The sequence below is a fragment of the Anarhichas minor genome, unplaced genomic scaffold, assembly GCF_050575085.1.
Source record: "Anarhichas minor isolate MPS153535 unplaced genomic scaffold, ASM5057508v1 ptg000026l, whole genome shotgun sequence".
Taxonomy (NCBI): Eukaryota; Metazoa; Chordata; class Actinopteri; order Perciformes; family Anarhichadidae; genus Anarhichas; species Anarhichas minor.
The window spans coordinates 10,690,779-10,705,870 of NW_027466472.1; the positions used below are offsets into that span (position 1 = coordinate 10,690,779).

General features: G+C 44.8%; 1 protein-coding gene across 1 annotated transcript in view; it reads right to left on the reverse strand.

Moving 5' to 3' along the window:
• Window positions 1-1,345: 1,345 nt before the first annotated feature.
• The window catches only part of npas1 (neuronal PAS domain protein 1), a 33,354-nt gene continuing 19,607 nt past the window's right edge, over window positions 1,346-15,092 (reverse strand). The window contains exons 4-12 of the mRNA XM_076100469.1: window positions 13,763-13,830; window positions 11,640-11,729; window positions 5,098-5,272; window positions 4,859-4,971; window positions 4,294-4,490; window positions 4,099-4,205; window positions 3,709-3,856; window positions 2,525-2,637; window positions 1,346-2,427 (exon numbers count right to left, since the gene is read on the reverse strand). Coding sequence (XP_075956584.1) covers window positions 1,346-2,427; window positions 2,525-2,637; window positions 3,709-3,856; window positions 4,099-4,205; window positions 4,294-4,490; window positions 4,859-4,971; window positions 5,098-5,272; window positions 11,640-11,729; window positions 13,763-13,830 — 2,093 coding nt within the window. The remainder of the gene's footprint in view (window positions 2,428-2,524; window positions 2,638-3,708; window positions 3,857-4,098; window positions 4,206-4,293; window positions 4,491-4,858; window positions 4,972-5,097; window positions 5,273-11,639; window positions 11,730-13,762; window positions 13,831-15,092) is intronic.

A 15,092-nucleotide genomic window follows, 5' to 3' on the forward strand; every position in this document is an offset into this window, starting at 1 on the left:
AGCATTATCAGAATAATTCTGTTTATTTTTATTGACCTCTTATGGTCGCCTTTTAATGACCACATTTGGTCTGTTTATTCATCTGCTTTTTTAAAATGACCATATATCCCTTCCACTCCACTGTGGCCGGGCTATGATACGAGTGACCACTCTTGCATTGTTTTCTGTTTTAACAGGATCACACAGTAAGTGTTAAGTGATGAAGTGCTTTGAGTTCACACCAGAACAAATTTCAGTAAGTGCTCAGTAAGACACACAACAAAAAAGCACTTGTGTCCAGCACCATTCCCCCTCCTAAAAACATTTTCAGAAATATATTTTTTTTAGAGAATAATAAAAAGGTATTTGGATCACATTGTACATCCAATAAAACAATGTTATTTTGTCTGTCTAGACTCATTTTTCACATCCTTCCATCTGTTTTATCTGGTGAAAAGAAATTCAATACAAACCTTAAAAAGAAAAAAACAAGAATATGGCTTTCATACACAAACATAACCGCAGCATCATACAGAATATACTATATTTAATACTCAGTTAAACAAATTGCTCTCCTATAATCAAACAACAGAAATTGCGTCCTGTCAGCATTGCATTTTTTTCCCTTATATATAATGGAATGTCTGGGACTACATTATTCATATTTTTGTCCCAACAGTGTGCTTTAAGTATGGCTGACTGATGAAGATGTTTTTATCGTTATCATTTTGAATCTCAATACAAAAACGCCAGAGGGCTTTCTCCGTCTTTTTTAAGGGAAACCCTATAATCATATTCTCACCTGGATCCCAGTGTGATAGATGATTTGTATAATACTGCAATAATAAAAATGTATATTCCAAAGTCGCTTTCATTCCTACAGACAAGTGTCCATCTCGCTCTACAGGCTTCAGGGTTAATTGGGTTAATCGGAGTGACAGTGAGGAGGATGTGAGCTGAGGGTCTTTATGGTTTTGTCTCTATATACAATATGGCTTCTCTGAGTGGAAGAGACACAGAAATCAACACAGTCATCTAGAGAAAAACACAGAGCAGAGTTCATTATTGTTGTAGAGACGGAAAGTCTTGAGGGACAACCAGTCAAAAGTTTCCATGTCCCGTTTTCTCTGAGAGTCACTGTCACTTGTCCACAATGGACAGACACAATAATTCCCTATGGCAGCGACTTGTCACATATTTTAAATCGCAGTTATTCAACTCATTGTCCAATTAGTAATGTCCTCAGAGGCTTAATGTCCTGCCACTTCTGTCTCTCCTGCCCTTTTCAATGTCTCTCTTTCTGGTCTGTCACTCTGCTCCGTCTTTCATTTTTTATCTTCTCCTCCCACCTCCTCCCGTCTGAGTCTCAGTCCTCCTCGGAGCCTGCAGCCCCCCTCAGTCCGTTCATACAGAAGGGCAGGCCGGAGGAGAAAGGGCTGTCAGACGGGGAGAAACCACTGAAGGGTGGCAAGCCAGCCAACCGCTGTAGGTGGGGAAAGAAGGCTGGCGGGGGTCCCTTGTGGTGGTCCGAGCGTAGCTGCAGGCCATCGCTGTGTTCTATGCCGTGGTGGTGAGAGGGGGGCAGCTCAGGTGGAGCATAACGGATAGTGCTGGGAGCGTAGAGGCTCTGAGGGCCCTGCGGGCCGAGGGCAAGGGGGTGGAAGAGGACCCGCCCCGCTGCGCCGCCTGCAGCCAGTCTCTGGAGCAGCTCAAAGTCAGGAGTGCTACCTATACCACCACTGCTCCGAGTGACCAACCCCGACACAACCCTGTCCTCACGGGGCAACGGGGAGGACACGGACATGGCGGGAGAAAGAGCAGGGGAAGGAGGAGTGAACAACCCTTTTGGGGGGGCGTCACTGCTGGAAGAAGAGTCAGGGATTGGAGTGGTGGGGCTGTCGCCGTTGAGGCTGCTGGAGGGTGTGTGTGCATGCGAGGGTTGAGTGGTGTGTGTGTGGGAGGTGGCGGTCTGTGTGTGTGACCCCCAACGCCCCCCGTTGGTCAGGGCTTCATGTTCAGTCTTGATGCTGGGGCTGCCAGGCAGGGGAGACGGGGTCACTACGCTTTTCAGTTGCTGGATCACAGCCCGGCCGTTGTGCACCCTGCTCCCCCTCTCCCCTCTAGTGGGGGTGTCTCCTCCCCTACTCTGTTTACCTCCTCGACCGTCTTCCCGTTTCAGTCTGTCACTGTTTCCCCCCTGGTCCCACTCTGTCTCTTCCTCGTCCTCGCCCTCGCTTTCGCTCGCCAGGTCAGAGGAGGCCGATACACTCTCCTCTGTGTGACGGAGCTCCTCCAGTCTGCGACGGGTTTCCGGAGGAGCACCCTCGGGGTCGGACCTCAGCAGGCGCTTCCTCCTGTCCTCTGATTGGATGGCAGCGGTGGTAAATTTCTCTCTGCCTTTAGTGTCGGGGTCACTCTTCCCCACCGAGCTCTTCACTGGTTGCGAGCCTGATGAGGAAGGATGATAAAAAAAGAGGCACAAAAAGGTGTTTATGTGTGTCAGTGGGCATCATGGGAAGGTACTAATGTGTGTGTAGCATCCTACCTCGGGCCTGGGGGGAACTGTCGGTGGGGGACGAGCTAACTCGAAGTCGCTCTGCTCTTACATTCTCTGGTAGCTGCAGTATATCCAGGGGAGTGTCGGGCAACTCTGTTCGACTGGATGGATGGATGATATTAGAAATAGAGATAGTTAGATAGACGGATGGACAAACAGACTATGAAAATTCAAAAGGAGAAAGGGAGGGAGAAAAGCTGCACCAATGATCATCCACCACTTAAAAGCCACTTAAAGCAAAAAAAAAGCGCTATTGCTGTGCTGATTTGAGTGAATACTTAGAGATGGAAACAACATATAATCTGCCTAATAACAACCTCCAATAGCCAAACTGCCCCTTGTAACCTCCACCTAGCACATCAACCCAATTCTCTAAACAACAGCCCTTATCACACAATACACAAGCACCGACACGCAAAACCGACAGATACACCGCCCGTCAAGACACACACACACACACAGGAACACACACACACAAGGCCCCACTCAGCAGCCAACCTATACACAACTAAGCTCAGACAAGGAGGAGGCTGTTGGAGAAATTAATGAGCTCTTGTAATTACAGCACTAATTAACTAAAACACCATTCAGCCCCAAAACTCTGACATCCATTTGTTGTAATTATATAGCTTCAGTCCAATTAGCATTGAAATTCAGCCTACTCCTCTTGTTTTTGTCTCTGCCGTGGTGCACACATTTTTATTATGTACGTGCGTGTGTACAATGTGTGCATGTGTCTTCCAAATGTGTGTTTGCGTCAGTGTCTGGGTGAATATGTGTGTGTATGCAAGAGGGAAATAAGGGGAAAGCCTATTTTGTCGAGGTTACTGCAGTTGTTGTGCCTGTTGAGTGAATAAATAAAGCCTTAAACAAAAATAATACTACATTTAAATTGTAATTTGAACAGAAACAAAAGGTGCAGAGTCTTGGAATTTCCTGAATCAAAGCCTCCTTATAAGATCATGCCTGCCAATTCAGAGTAATGACATTAAATAGTGAGTAAGTAATGCTAAATTGCTGTTTACAGACTCAGAGTAATTACTTTTACTTAAAACTATTTTAAGAAAACTCTGTAAAAATAAATAAATGAATAATAGACGAAAGAAAGGGTTAGGGTTATAATATATAAACTCAGTTCCTAGTCCTGGAGCACAGGCTGTGGTTGTACTGACCTCAGAATGTAGTTGACCCAGATGACGTTGCGTTCATGGGGGGCTTTGTGGTTGATGGAGACGGTGGCACTGGACTGGATCCACAGGTAGCCTCCTCTCCTCTGGAGCCAACGGTAGTAACCGGTCACCACCTGGCCTTTCCTTAACACTGAGAGGAGATGGGCGGAAGATGGAAAGAAAGGATGCAAAACAGGACACGGGAGAGAAGAAGGACAGGGAAGAAGCGAGTTATTGGTTTGGCAGTTCATGATGATGGCAGCAGAGGGCGCCTATCACAACAGGACAGAATGAGATTTCAACTGGCTCTCCATCGCAAGTTCAGGCACTGTGTAGAATAAGGTGGGTGGGGAGGAATTACATATACTACACATGCATATAGATTTGACTTACAGTCCTCGTGGCTCTGCCGGAGGTTCTCCAGGTCTTCTACATGGATGAAGTGGTAACAGGTGTGTCCCACCACCTCTGCTGGGGTCAGATCCATATACTCTGAGATCCTGTAAAGTCATGCAACAAAAACACACTCATTTGTATGTATTCAATGTCCACACCGCTTAACCCCAACACACGGAGAAAAGACCCTACCTGTTCTCACAATATGTGACCTGTAGGTCCATGTTCACTCGGAAGACAAACATTTGGCTCTCCATGCGGACTTCATTAAGTGTGGAGGGCGGGAGGGTGTGTGCCAGTGAAACCAAACCAATCGGTCGACGCACTGAGCGCGTGGAGCCCGGCACAAGCGCAGGGCGGCAGCGGATCCGTCCTGTCACATGGATTACCTGACAAACAGAAGACATCAGGATGTACTCGTTTCACAGGACTTTTTTTTCCATTGCTAGACTTTACACAATCCAGGATATAGAAAATAACAATAAAAAGTAATATTCAAAGGTAAAGAATGCAGCAGCACAGGCATTACAGCAGTGAGTGCAATACACTGACTGTTATGTGCAGCGTTCCAGTGTAAAATAAGGTCACAACCATAAAACACACTGAAAACGACCAACTTGACAGAGCTGTGAAACACCCGACCTGTAAAACAATATGACAAGACTCTTCTTGTTATTTTACCATCCCAGGAACAAGCAGGTGAATAGGAGTAATACAAGGCATTCTTTCAAACGATGAGAAGTTATTTTCTCTGTACCTTGTATCCAGAAGACTTGACATGCAGGCCTCTTTTGGTGAGCGTGGACTTCATGCGGATGAAGTAGCCGCGGTCGGGAGGCTCATCAGCAGGAGAATGAGGACTAGACGGAGCTGTTGAGGATGAGAGAAGACGTAAAACTATAAAACATATCCATCCGGCAGGATTTGTCATTAATTCAATTATTTTAATTTTCGTTGTTTTGATGATGTCAATTTATTTTTGTGGATTGAAAGTACCGGGTTCAGGGGTACCAGCGAGAGATGAGGTGGATGCGGAGCTGGAAGCGCTCTCGGGGCCCGTGTGACAGCCGGCCTCTGCCCTCAGATGCGGTCTGATTCCCAGCCGCTCGGCCATCTCCACGTGGTCCGCCGGGTGGATGTAGTCAAACACACTGCTGCCGGTCACCTCCACCTGAAGAGAAACACATGCACTGATCAAAAACTGAAGCTTAGAGCACAAACGCCTGCACATGAGCGCCCACACACACACAAAAATCAATATAAGTTATGGCAGGAAAATGAAAGCACTGCTCTGGGTTACAACTCAACAAGGAGTGTAGCGGTTGTAAGACATCCCCACGCACACACACACGCACATACATTTAAGTCCAGTCTCAGAGGACCAAGTGACTTCAGTATTACACAAATAAAACCAGGGGAGATAAAAATCAATTGTATTTGCTGATTAAAAACAGGTGAACTCCAAGTATCTCCAAAGGTCACATTACTATTCTTCTTATTCCCTGTGTCCCTCCCTTCTCCTTCATTCAGTAGCAGTCTATCCCAGCAGGCATAAAGAGCAATGCAACAGCTCATTCAGCTCTATATGATCCTATCATCATAATGCATCACAGTCGCATCTCTAATCATGTAAAGGTAATAATGGCGCTGCTCTTGCATGGCATCCATAAAAGCAGCACAATCGAAGCAGGCGTGATTCCATCTGAAGCTGCATACATGATTGTGTGTCTGTGTGTGTGTGTGTGAGAGAGAGAGAAAAAGTAATATGGGAGAGAGAGTATGCATGCTTACACACATGCATACAGTTTCTATTACATCTGTGAATGTGTGTGCGTCTGTGCATGTGCGTGCCAATACCATTCCATCTGATAAAGCCGTGGCTGCAGCAGCCTCACACCCTTGTCTGTAGGACACAGCCATTTATTACCGGATTAGAGCCATTTACTGCAGGCTTTATGGGAGCTTCAGCAGGCCCTCAAGGACATCACAGCCGGGGGGGAGAGGAAGGAGCAGGAACAGGGAAGGTGGGAGCAGAGGAATGAGGTGGACCATGAGTGAACGGAGAGGGGTATAGATGGAGGAAACCCCAACGAGTGAGGGAGGATAAGCGAAGGGGATAGAGGTTCTTAGCCCCAGACATGCAGGGCTTAATCTCTTGAGGGATGTCCTGTTTTTTGGAAATTTGCCACCAAACATATAATTAAATACTGGGATTTGATAGGCACCATATGGAGTGATTTCCCAACATACTGGAAAACCTACCTTTTGACATATGTACCTAAGCCAAAATCTAAATCAGATTATTACTTCTTTGTCCTAAATTTGATGGAGATAGCATTAGAGAAATTGATCAAGTCAAGTGACTGATAAAGAGAGGCTCCTAGCTAGCAGTTTGCAAAGACCTTGCTAACTAAGTCACATTGGAAAGATTTGATTTCCTTTTCACTTGTTACATTAGAGGAGATAAAGATACTCTCGCTTCCGTTTCATTGACTTTAAAGTCATTTATTTTGGCCACTTGTGGGCAGCGAAAACAAGTTATGAACACACCATTGACATATCTTTCGAGTTGTAGCTTGTTAGCAAAGAGTTGCTTATTTTAAACAGTAGTTTACGGAGCAACGTTATCATTCATTGAGATTTCTGTTTCCGGCCAACTGGTGAATCTTAGTCCAATATTCGATCTCCTTTTAGCTCTATTTTTGGTCTCTACCAACTCCTGAGGTATATATATATATATCAGGCTATTTAGCTGCAAAATATTCCACTGTGTTCACCTGCTAGTTGCTAAATGTGTCTATATGCTGTTTGGTGCTGAGCAGGTAGTGTACAATGGGTTCTTGTAGCTTTGTCATTGAATAACAGCTGACTGCTGCTGCCGTAAACCAACGCTGCGGTGAGAGAGAACCAAAACAGTAGAGTTGCAGCCGGACGGCTAAACAATGAGCTGAAACTCTATAAAACTCTGTAAAGTTGAGATGAGCTACAGATTCAATTGATAAATAATTACTGTTTACTGTCTTAGTTATCTATAACTAATGATCAAGCCCACCATGTGTTTTCAGGTTCTTTCATATTAACATTGAATTTTCAAAAAGAAAGATCTTTTTTTTGTCTATTTTCAGGAGTACAGTGATCACCATCTTGTGCTGTTTTCTGTATTTATTTCTTGCTGTTTGCGGAGCAGCAGATGATAGTGATTTAAGATGATTACTGCCTCTTAAAGAAATGCCTTTTCAGTTTCACACTTGCCCAAGGAAGATCTTGTATAGATCGGAACGTTGCTTTGAAAAGAAAAAAAAGGACAAATAAACTATTTATTCGGAGCCTAATAGTCTGCAGAACTCCTTTGTGCTCTGCGGCGAAGTATTTTTGTTGTCTCGCACCTGAGTATCTTTGCCTGGATGTGCACACACTTGGTCTTCCACAATGTTTATGGTCCTAAAAGATATCCTGTGTATTAAAAGGGTTACATGGAAAGCTTCACAACAACCTCCCCGAGTATTTTCTTTCTCTTTCTGATCCCTCTTCTCTACATTATGCAGATAAAACGTCAGCAGTGTAATTACTAGGTGCTGGGGTTTTCTGCCGCATTCCTTTTGATTTTGACATCAAAACCGACTCGTTCATTAATGTTTAAAAATTAGGAGTTTGCATCTACGTATTAAGAGGCTGAGTATCTAACAAGTACGTGGACTGGGGTTTGGTTTGTGAAACTCTGGATGAACCATGCTTTCAGCATATTTATTGTCTGTCTGTCTGTCTGTCTGTGGTCAAGGTGTCTGTGTTTTATGAATAGCGATTCCGCTGCAAAAGGAGTTCTTGTCATTGTTTAAACAAGGACTAAATTTACCTCTGCTCAGAACACTGGACCAGCCATCTGAAAGAGACACAATCCCCTGGCCCTGTGGTATTGGAAAACAAGGTAGAGAGACAAACAGGTCCTTATGGGCTTTAACGGGCTTAAGACCTATCCGAATAATATCACTCCATCGCAGGCAGGAGGGAGGGATTGAAAAAAGATCAGACAGAAATGAGAAGATGAGAAAGAGACGGAGCGATTGAGAGGATGAGTCAGGCTCAGACATAAAAACAGGTATAGAATGTGGCGCGAAGGGAAGACGTGAGGAGAGACCGAGATCATTCAAATCCCTCTGAGTGTGTGTGTGTGTGTGTGTGTGTGTGTGTGTGTGTGTGTGCGTATGCAGGCACACGGCACGCCTCTGTTTCCCTGCGTATGTGACTAGACTGTCTGTTTTTGTGTCTCCACGCGTCATTGTGTGTCATTGTTTGTGTGAGTAGTTGCCTGTCAGTGCACCTGCGTGAACCTGCTTGTGTGTTTGTGTGTGTGTGCAGAGTGCAGACATGCACGTGCATGTATGTATGGTAGTGTGGTGGGGGTGAAGGGGGAGGAGGAGGGCAGCAAGCAGGGGAAGGAGAGACATGATATAAATAATAGCAGGGGGCTTTAATATGTATGAGGCATCCGGGCAGTGGTCCACAACACACTCTCAGCCCTCAGCCCTCACTGACTGATGGGAGAGGAGAGAGGGAGGGAGGGTTGGAGAGGGGGGAGGGGGGCGGGGGAGCGGGGGCTGCATACTAACCATTCCCGGATCAATTCTCCCCTCCCTTAATCCACCATCCTTCCTCCCTTCTCTTTACCCCATTTATCCCTTTTCTTTCTTCTCCCGGCCCATTCCCATACTTCTCCATCCTTTTCATCTCTCCTCCCTCCAATTCTTCATCTGCCCCAGCCTTTGTCTCCTCTTCTTCAACTCCATCTATCCATCTCTTTCCTCCTCTACCTCCTTCGATCCCCCTCCCCTCTCCTGCTTTGTGGCATTCCCGGGTTTTATCCCTGATGTGCTTCCGGCCTGGAGACCCGGTGAGAAGAAAAATGATACCTGCAGGCGCCAGGGGAGTGGGCGGCAGGCTGTGCCCTTGGTCAAGGTGCTTGACCTGGGCTAAGCCGGCTAAGCAACCCCCCTGTCAGGGGAGAAGCCCAGGGTGTAAGCCAGGGCAGAGGGGTCAGACAGGGGGACAGGAGACGGCAGGGCAGGGGCGGTCCACAGGGGCGACATGCCCTCTAAAACAAACCACCAGTTACACTTTTTCACTCAGAACATCATTTGTTTGTCTGTCCTTCCTCTCTCCCCTGTGTCCGACTCCACTCGCCAACAAAGTGTTTTTGTCCTCTCCCTCCCACCTTTCCTTTCTCTCTTTTTGTATATTTTTTCTTTCTCGTCTTAGGTGTCTATAAACACACTATATCCTCCCTCTCATGTATCCCCCTAACTCATCTCAACTTCTATCTGCCCTTTCTGGCTGTCTCTCTTTCTTATCATAAACCCCCCCTTCCCTCCCCCGCCCGCTCTCATCTTGTCTGGAAGGTAAACGTGGCGTTGTATGTTCAAGGTTTTGAACGTAATCTTCGATCATAAATAATTTCATTAGAATGCTGATGGTTCAGGCCCTGTTTGAGTAGATGTGATGGGTTAGGCCATCTGCTCAGCTGATAAGAACAGCTCTGTTTTATTAGCATCTCCACCAAAGCCTCGGCTGTCTTGTTTACCTAGGCAATCCCAAGGCGAATTTCATTCCTTCTGCACATTTAAACTCTATTTACACACTCAGACTCTCTCTCTCCTCTTTACCACTGTCTCTCATTCTCACCCCTATTCCACTCCTTTGTTTTCCTTCTCTCTCATAATTGTCTGTCTGGTTCTCTATCTTTCTGTCCGTATCTTCCTTTTTTTTTGGTCGGTATTCAGACTTCCACCACTCTATCTTCCTTATGCATTTGTCTTTGCAAAGTAAAGACCCAAGAAACTCCATGGCAGGTGCACACAAACAACTCTCGTCCTGGTCGCTCTATTCAAAACAGGATGGGTTTGTATTTTTTCTCAAGTCATGTATAATACAAACTTGCATGCCGATATGTACATTAAACAAGTTTTTAATCGTCTCCCTACTGGCTGTGAAGAGATCTCTTCCTAATGTGTCTCCTTCTAATAAGCAGCCAATGCATGTTGCTGCTGATGTGCCCGTCCTGCTAAATGTAAGTGTACGACCGAGCTATTGCGGCAACGAAGATTGCATACAGAGATTACAAAAGCTGTGACTGGTCTGCTTGTGTTTTGTCCTACAAGTTTATTATACCAGTGCAGATAGTTGATATTGAATACAACATTAAAAAGTAAAATCTTGTTTTACTCCAAGGCGTGTCAGTACACAGTGACATTAATGTGGTTACATTTGCAACAGAGCACATATTTGACCACACCCAACCACACTTTAAGCTTCAGTTACAACCCCCGATTTATTTGAAAAAGAAAACGAAGGTGAATGGTCAAATTATTATCAGTTATGCCGTATAAATCAAACTAACTATAAATCAAAATGTAAAGGTATCGAGGGTGGGACTCCGGTTAATCCCTTGTGTCAAATATACATTTAGCTAAAGCTATCTGCCATCTTTATTCTGTGAAATAAAATGCATTCTAAAGTTTAGCAGGAAGTAAAATAAGGAAGCAGGAAGTATCCCTCTGACAAGGCACAGCAATGAAGCACTGCCCATATTATATTCATACATTACAGTAATTTCATACTAAAATAAACTTTATCAGATACCCACTTGACTCTAAAATATATTTCCACACAGAGCGAGGTCTGTGGATTTTGTCTCTGGTCATGCTCCGAGGTGGCCGCCTCGTAGCCATGTATAGACGGGGAATTGATAACAGTGACCAAGGAGCCTTCAATTTACTTATACCATGTGAGTATTGTACTAAGGAGATAGAGTAGAAACACTTCCTTCCTTTAATGTAAACAAGGGCAAACCCTCAATCACAGCACATTTCCACATTAAAAAACAACACATTTTCTTCCGTTACTGAAGCACTAACTTCCCTCTTTCTCACCCTCTGTCGTGCTGTACCAATTCTTCTTACTTCGAAACATCTCTCTCTTATCACACCTCTCCTCCTTTCCTCCCCCTCTCTTTCTCTCTCCGGCTGTCTCTATCTATCTTCCCATCCCCCTTGGTGTTTTTCCCCCTCCCTACAATCAATGTGGCTTTTAAGATGCCTATCGATTTGTTCCCCTAGACAGGCCCAGCGCGCTGGGGCGACACTTTGATTGCTGGGCCAGTAATTACTGTTATTATTTATGCATCTGGGCAAAATGGCAGGACTTAACATTCACAGTACAAGAGGCCACAGGCAATCAACAGAGGTGAGCACCTGGAGAGGGAGACAAGGCGGTAGAGAGAGGTAGACAGAGAGTAGCATTGCCCCCATGAGAGTTGCACTCCAGAGATGAGCGCGAAGAGTGCAGTCAAAGATATTCACACTCACACACGCGCAAACACAAACACATACACACACACACACACACTCCAGGGAGGGGGATATGAAAGCGTAAGCAGAAGATAGGCACATGTGTGCAAATGTGCTTGTATACAAAGGATTATTCCAGTGTGTGTGTGTATGTGTGTGTGTGTGTGTGTGTGTGTGTGCGCAATGAGGTCGTCTTACCTGTGAGAGTCCCAGGTAGATAGAAACTGTCTCTGAGATGTAGAGGAAACGTCCCTCCTGACTGACCACGAACACAAAGCCATCCAGAGACTGTGCATATAAAAAACACACATCACACACACACAAACACACACACACATGAAGGCAAACAGAAACAAGACAGACAAATTAGAGCAATTAGTGTGTATCGAACAAATTACAATGAGCTAGAGAACAAACAACCCGTCACCCCTCGGCCTCTTCTCTCAATTCACAAACACACACACACACACTAACAATCATAATCATGTGCACACACAAACACACACACATGCACAAATGTGAACAGACACAAAACAGGGGCCTTAGATTCAAGCTGCAGCTCCACACAACAGCTGTCGACAAGGCCTGCATAACTAAACACACAGAAAGCAGCACAGAGACAAAAGTACCACATGTGCGTGCACACACTCGCACACACAGTCAGACATTTAGACAAGTACACACACACAAACATACATGAACAAATAGAGCAAAGAGACATGAGAAACTGAGCTTATAGACTGGAGCTGTTTCAATCAACTGTAATAAACTCAGAGTCAGAGCATCATCCTGTAGGGCCACACACACACACACACACACACAGACGTAAACACACACCCAGACACTGGTACAGACACAGACACAGATAGAACCAGAGTCATTATAGCCTGCAGTGATTCTAATGAGAAGTGAAAGGTATACAGCCAGGCCATTAGAGAGGACTGCTTCAGAGAATAATATTAATCGTCATAACAAGCATCCAGGAGTGAGCCGACACAGCCTCAGTCTCACACACACACACAGACCAGGGCCACTTTGCTCTAGAAGAATGATTGCTATTTTGGCGGCCCAGTGCTTAAAGTGGCAGAGGTAATTTATGCAACTGACACATCCAGTATGCAAATGTGTGGCCGGGGTGTGGGGCGTCGTGTGTCGCGGCGAGGAGAAACCAGCCGCCTGAATGTCGGAGAACTAAAGTGCAATTATCAGGCTATTACGGCGGGAGGACGGCTGGGAGGAAAGAATCATACAGTTTTTCTGGAGCGTTAATTTGATTTCTATCAGCGCCGTTCCCTAAGCCTCTCTTCCTCTTTAAAATGCCAGAGGAGAGCAGACATATGCAATGTTTCTTTGTTTTACCACAACCTTCTCAATTATCAGCTGCTATTCTTCTTGTCTCTCTCTACCTGTTACAACTCCTACCTGCTTCCTGCTTGGCAAATGTATTTGTTCAATTCGAAGACCTTTACATAAGACACAAGGCATTACGTTCAGTTTAGTTTTTCTTCAGCCTTCTCTACTCTGGTTGCTCCCCCAACCATCTCTCCTCCCTCAGCCTCCTAAACCTGCAGTGTTACCTTCTTCACACTTCCTCTGAGTCTTTGTCTCTACATCCTGCACTTCGTCATCGCTGCAGCCCTCCTGCCCCAGAATCCCCCTCAGGCTCCATTCATCCGTCAGTGCAAACGGAGGCATTCTTTGGCAGCCAACGATATCGTCCGAGCATCTGAGGTTTAGGAGATGTGTGGGTGTCCATGTGTGTGTATGGGAGGGCATGCCATAAGGAGTTTGCTTGGGAAATGTATGTCTTGAGAGACTGAGGTAGGAAGACTTGAGCTGGTGCAAACTGTGATCGCACACAGCACCTACACACTGTAGCACAATGCAGTCATTTACGTGACAAATGTGCTTCTCTGTCGAGGAATATACTTGAACAAATTGACCCTGTGATGCATTCTGAAAAACAAAGGTTTCCCTGCATAAACATTAGAGCATAGCTGTGTAAAGAAAGCCATAATAGATTCAAAACCTTTCAGATATACAGACGGATTATTTGTTGATTTATGGTTCGAGAACATTAAAGTTATCCTAATTCTCAAGATGAATAAACCATTTAAAAATCCATTGTACTATCTGACCATTTTCCCAAAGCCAAAAAACGGGGCAATTTGACATTTTTGAGACAGGATGGAGAATACAGAATACTCTCACAAACCCACTACAGTGAAAACATCACAAATACATCACGTAAACACATGTAGTTACATGAAATTACAATCATTACAGAAGACGAAGGAGGGTGTATGTGCTGTGGTCTTTACCTGCAGGAGGTGCGCCCCTAGGTGCTGCTCAAACATGTCAGCGGCTAGAGAATGACATGATCGTCTTACTGCAGAGAGAAAGTAGACAAACACACATCAGACACTGACTGACATAAAAATGTACTTGGTACCACATGTTCAAAAGCTTTGAGAGTGATCATCAAAAGTGTCATTATGAAGGGACTGTCTTAAGATTCCTGGTCGCTCTTACCACTCAGACACAAGTCTTACTTTTCCATCTTAAGTACAGATTTGAGACGGTATCTGTCATACTACCACGTACTACACTGCAGAGTCAATACATTTGCAGTTAATATAAAATACTTAAATATATAAGAAATACATATTGCTACGCTTTAAATTAAAAATGTTGTAAAAAGAGTTTTTGAGGGGAGTTTTGCAGCATGTTGTTCCTCTCTCTCCGCTGATTGTCATCTCTCTACTAATACTAAAAAAGCTTAAAGATTGATTTGTTTGTATCCCTCCATTTTGTAGAAAGTGAAAGAAAGATCGCAGCAGGAAAAGAGATGTATAATGTGGGGCTTGTTTTCTCAAAAACTGAGTATTGTAACTCAGTGGACATTTACAGACTTGTAGGGATCAGGAAGGGGCTAGCAATCAATTGGCAGTTACTCCCCTTTCTGATTGGGTTAATATAGATATGACATATAAGTAATTATTCAAAATGATCTGTAAAGATGACTTGTTCATCAGTGACTGTAATGATGTTGCATCTCAGTGAAGTATTTAAATCTGCACTGAAATGAAAAGCAAAACTTGAACAAATCAAGTCTGATAAACAGAAGAATCGACCGAAAGCGGCTGCATGTCTGAAAGAAACTGAGCATAAGGAGAGTGTGCCATGTGACGCAAACCACTCAATTGCCAGCAGACACGCAAAGAAACACACACACACACATGCACACACACACACACACACACACACACACACACACACACACACACACACACAGTGTCTGCATCGCCACTCTTAATGCATCCCAAACACAAGCTATCAGAGCTGCTTCAGTGCCAAAGTGGTGCTGTTTACCAAGGCAATTACAATACAAATAGAGTTGGAGGTGGTTAGGTGGTGGTGGGGGGGGTGAAGATAGGTACGAGAGGAGCAGAGAGGGTATGGCAGGGAAAATGAGAAAACACTAAGGAAGGCGAGAGTGATCGCTTTCTCCCAGGCAAACCTGGGCACGAGGAGCTGCAGTGACGTGGAAGATTAATTTAGCAATCAGTCCTATTTACTGTTTTATGTCAAAAAGAGTGGGTGACAGCGTGTGCGAGTGTGTGTGTGTGTGTGTGTGTGTGTGTGTGCATG